This window comes from Nicotiana attenuata, chromosome 12, assembly GCF_001879085.1.
Source record: "Nicotiana attenuata strain UT chromosome 12, NIATTr2, whole genome shotgun sequence".
Taxonomy (NCBI): Eukaryota; Viridiplantae; Streptophyta; class Magnoliopsida; order Solanales; family Solanaceae; genus Nicotiana; species Nicotiana attenuata.
In genome coordinates, this window is record NC_032000.1 from 21,829,466 (window position 1) to 21,834,623 (window position 5,158).

At 36.1% G+C, this 5,158-nt stretch overlaps 1 protein-coding gene across 1 annotated transcript; it reads right to left on the reverse strand.

The window, feature by feature from the left end:
* On the reverse strand, window positions 377–4,547 carry LOC109235412 (aldehyde dehydrogenase family 2 member B7, mitochondrial-like). The gene is made up of 11 exons (XM_019401508.1): window positions 4,314–4,547; window positions 3,502–3,639; window positions 3,263–3,405; window positions 3,016–3,169; window positions 2,699–2,928; window positions 2,309–2,398; window positions 1,539–1,712; window positions 1,317–1,454; window positions 1,057–1,194; window positions 910–971; window positions 377–820 (listed from the first exon to the last, which is right to left on the reverse strand). Exons 1-11 carry the CDS (start codon window positions 4,381–4,383, stop codon window positions 547–549), a joined length of 1,611 nt encoding a protein of 536 aa, XP_019257053.1. The 5' UTR covers window positions 4,384–4,547; the 3' UTR covers window positions 377–546.

Sequence of the window (5,158 nt, forward strand, 5' to 3'; positions counted from 1 at the left end):
GAAAATTGGTCAGTCCATTGTTTCCCTTGTCAAGAACAGCAAAAAGAAGATCAATCCTGATGGTGATCAATGAACATGAAATTATACTTGACGAGACAGAGTCAGAAATAGTTCCAACATCACTTGTAATCAGTTTCTCATTTGTATTCTACAACCATTCCATGTACTAAGGTCTCTAGTAGGTCTACAGTATATCATCACAATGTCCAGTCTTGTGTTTGTATGTGCAGTTTTCTTATAACCTAAAAAGCTGTTCAGTTCTCACAGAATTTCATGACCAGTCTATGTCTATCTAAGAATCACAGCGTTAACGGATGGATTCTACTTCATAGTTTAGATTTTCATTGGGATAGATAAAACATATACGCAAGGAGGATATATATAAGAGAAACGATGATTCAATTAACCTGCCGTCTGTTTACATTAATTGCAGTTTGCCTATAGTAGCAAGTTTGAAAGAAAACCAACACTTTATCGTCATCAGCATCATAAAATAAAGCAACTTGATATAGTTTTATTTGTAAAAATTTCTGAGGAGGATTATGTTTATAACCATGCTGGATTCTTCAATGGGGTCACAACTGCCTTTACTTGCAAGTAATTCTTGAGACTGTATTCTCCCTTTTCTCTTCCGTGTCCACTCATCTTATAGCCACCAAAAGGAATTGTAGCATCGAAGGTATCAAAGCAATTAACCCATACCGTTCCCACTCTCAAGGCTCGTGTCAATGTGTTTGCAGTGTCAATGTTCTGTGTAAATACTCCAGCAGCTAGACCATACCGACTGTTATTAGCTCTCCGTATCACATCATCAAGATCCCTGTAATGAACAAATTCATATAATAAATAAATCGATTTCATAGCTCCAGCCTCTATGTTTACATATTATATTAGGGCGTTCAGACATACTTAAATTTTAAGATGGACTGCACTGGACCAAAAATTTCATCTTGTGCAATCAGCATATCGTCCTGAGAATTGTACAATTTGTTAGTTATAACAATATGTGGACGTTGATGCTGAACGTCATGTCTATTAAAGTGAAAAGATATATACCTTAACGTTAGAGAAAACTGTGGGCTTAATATAGTATCCCCGTTCACCAAGTCGCTCACCTCCAGTTTCAAGAGTTGCTCCACTATTGATACCACATCTAATGTAATTCATGATCTTATCAAACTGTTTTGAATCAATCTGTTGCGACATGAAACTCTTAGGTTTAGTATTACCTCAAGATAAGACTTAAAGGGAAGGACATATTTTCCATGATAATATTTTGATCATGATCGGTAATAGAGATAGGAGATCATCAATACCTGAGGACCCTGCTCGGTGCCTGATTTAAACGGATCACCAACTGTGCGTTTCAAGGCACGTGCCTTTGCCTTCTCCAGAAATTCATCATAAACTTTCTCGTGAACATAAGTCCGAGATCCAGCACAGCAACATTGCCCCTTTATAATAAATGACATTGGTGTTAGTATCTACCATGAACCCGACAAACCCCTGTTGCAGAATTATAGATTGGAAATATATACCTGATTAAAGAAGAGAGCAAAGTGAGCTTGTTCAACGGCCGTATCAATATCAGCATCCTCACAAACAATAAAAGGGGATTTCCCTCCAAGTTCCAGAGTCACAGGCTTAAGATTGCTCTTAGCAGCCAACGTAAGTATAGCTTTTCCTGTATCTGTCGATCCAGTAAAAGCAAGCTGTGGACAAAACAAAGGTAAATCAGTGTCCAATCCAATAGCAGTATACTGGCATCTACTTCCATGCTAATAGTTTTGAGTTTGGATAAATTGCATAAAAATAGCACGGAGCGCTAAAGAATCAAGTGCTGTCAACTCTAAAATCCCCTAATACAATTCCATGATTGGACAAGAGAATGAGAGTGATGATAACACTAAATATTTCTAGACTTCCAACTATAAGATGGCTTGATTTTCTACATGAAATGTATGAAATTTGGCTTCTTTATTATTGAATAAAAATTCATCCTTTCAAAAGTTGCAGATACAACATGCAACAAAGATCTCTTCATTGTTTTTCTTTTTTAAATAATAATATAAAATTGAGGAATATTAGCTCATTTGACACCACTAGTTTTTGACAAGATATGGCAGCAAATGCAATACATGAGTTCAGTGCTTGAATATGAATGAGGAGTAGTTGCAGTGTCTAGCAATTGGTCCAACCAAAGCATTGCCAGATTACTTTCGTGGAGAAGTAAAAGCTGAAAAGCCACAAATTTCAGTTCGTTACACAGAATGGACTATAGGACTGAAGAAGATCTTAAAGAGTCTACCTTATCCACATCCATATGACTACAAAGAGAAGCACCAGCTGTTGGACCAAAACCAGAAATGATGTTCAAAACACCTTCAGGCAGCCCAGCCTGTTAGTAATAACCAAGTATTAGAGATATTCCATACAAGAGATAACTTGTAGAAAGTAGCAATAACAATGTGTTAAAAAGAAAAAGAGTTGTTGCAATTCCTCTTCAACTAGTATATGCTTCAGTTTCTGATTATATTAACACCATAAAATATACAATGTCATCTGCTATTGTATATTTCATAAAATTTGAGTAAATCTGATGCTTTTACTCAAATACGATGCCGATAAGATGAAGTTTTTTGTATTCGATGTGCAGAATGACTCTCAGCGGAAACAGAAGAGGAATTTTGGATGCTACCTCCTGTAATAGATGTGCTACATAGAATGCAGATAATGGTGTCTGCTCAGCTGTCTTTAGCACGACAGTATTCCCACAAGCTAAAGCGGGTCCAATCTTCCAAGAAAACATGAGAAGAGGAAAATTCCATGGGATAATCTGACCAGCAACCCCAATTGGTTCGTGCAACGTCTGAACATGATACGGTCCATCAGCAGGAATAGTCATACCATGAATTTTATCTGCCCAGCCTGCGAAACCAATAGGAGATCATTAATATTTTCAGGGACACAAAATAGATGATATACTTGCTTTTCTCAGTTGGCTTTCTGACTTACCAGCATAATAACGGAGCAGACGTACAACCATTGGTACTTCAATCTTAGCAGCCTGTTCATATGGTTTCCCAGTATCCCAAGTCTCGAGCGTTGCAATTTGATCGTTATGTTTTTCAATCAGATCAGCAAGGCGCAACAATATCTTTGACCTTTCCTGCAGTTATGAAAGATGGAGAATTAGGCGTAATGTCGCGTGCACAACCATTAACATAGCATAAGAGGGAACTGAGAGATAAGAAGTGGATACATAAGCATTCATTTTAGGCCATGGTCCTTCGTCAAAAGCCTTACGAGCAGCAGCTACTGCCCGATTTATATCTTCTGCATCACCTTCAGCAATATGTGCAATTACCTCCCCTGTCCTGGGGTCGAGAGTCGGGAATGTTTTTCCTAAAATCTCAAGAAAATTAGCTCCATTGTGCAATAAATGGCCAAAGTTGATATGGAAAAAGAGAACAGACTATATTAGTGTGACAGCATATTTACCTGATGCAGCATCAACAAATTCACCATTGATAAAAAGTTTAGTATGTTCCACATTGACAGCTGGTTTGATAGGTTCCTCAAAAGCAGCCGCCGTGCTGTATTGATAAGCAGCTATTCTGCCCAGATGGGATTTACTTCCTAAGCAAAATAGTTTTTTTTTCTCAGAATAATACTCAAAAATATCTCCAGCTCTAGCTAAATAGAGGGAAGGTATAACATCTAAAAATCTTATAGGGGAAGGTATAACATCTAATCTTCTAGTATATGTTTTGTATTAATCCTGGGATTGTCAATTTGACTGTTTTATTATGAGATTACTATTCTACCCTCTGACGGGTTATGTCATGATTAGACACCAACCAAGGGGTAAGGCGGTACTAAATTTTTATCCCAGGATTATTTTTGCTTATCCATCACACCAAACGACCAAACCTAGATATACCATGATTATAACATGAAAAACTGATTCCCCTCCCCCCCCCCCCCCCCTTCAACCAAACACGGGATACATTTAATCCCAAAATTTATCCCAGTTGACACTTCCAATCCAGATCTTGAAATACAATGCATCCCGTGCTTACGATATAACATGGTCATGAATTCATTATAGATCATGAAGAAAATGTAAGAGTTTTCAACGAAAACCCATCATATTTCGAAATGCAGATCACAAAATCATGATCAAACAAAGGTATCAACATCCATTTACACAAAAACCCAATCCAAGAAAAACAAAACAGTGAATTGAACAAAACATATACTAGTAATAAATCTCAGATGACAAAATGATTCAAAAAAGGAAATATATATACCTCTTGAGAGCAGATGAGAAGAGGATGTCAAAGAGCGAGAGACACGCGAGGCAAACACACGAGCCGCCATTAATATGAAAATTAGAGCAAATGAAAGTTTCTCACTGTATTCAAAGAACCAATAAAAGATAGTAGCAACTATATATACAGGAAAAGTCTATGAATAGTTTGTTGTGTCACGTATACGGTGGCAAGTGTATGACTTATCAAATTATCAAAAAGTAATAAGTAGTAATAAAAGCTTCAGACCTAAAAAAAGAACATACACAAAAGATAGAGAGATGAAAGAGAGAGAGAAAATGGACTTATCCATGCATAGCAACACGTCACTTATATGAGATGAGGCAGAAACCCTCCAAAAAATGATTTCAATTTGGTAGTGCAATCTTTTCCCCGCAAAATCATGGCCGTTATCATCAATGATCACTTCAAAAATACAGTATAATCTAAAAGTTGAACCTCTTTAAATTAATATTATCGGGATCACAAAATTTTATTATTTGTAGTGGTTATTTAATCGATAAATTAATATTTATTAATTTAAAAAGTGCTTTTGAGATTCAATGAAGGTTACTTTTAATTACATCAAAATCATTGTATCTTAATCTTATTTATTTATGTATCATATTTATGGACTTAATATAAAAAATAAATTAATTATACATAAAGTACAATATATGATGTATGATTCATTGTGAAAACAGATATTCATGAACTTGAGGTCATGATTAATGATCTCGGTTACCATAATAAAATGGATGTCAATAGCATATTGGATTATTCGGGTGAAAATGATACATGTTCAGAGGTCCGGAGCTTAGAAGAAATTGTGGATACCATCAGAG

Bases quoted from the DNA above. Each gene is read 5' to 3' on its own strand.
- LOC109235412 (XM_019401508.1), bottom strand. From the start codon at position 4,383: ATGGCGGCTCGTGTGTTTGCCTCGCGTGTCTCTCGCTCTTTGACATCC. The intron at 1,713-2,308 runs GTAGACTCTTTA...TTTTGTCCACAG, and splicing joins GTCATATGGATGTGGATAAG to CTTGCTTTTACTGGATCGAC. The intron at 821-909 runs GTATGTCTGAAC...TGTTCATTACAG, and splicing joins CAGTCCATCTTAAAATTTAA to GGATCTTGATGATGTGATAC.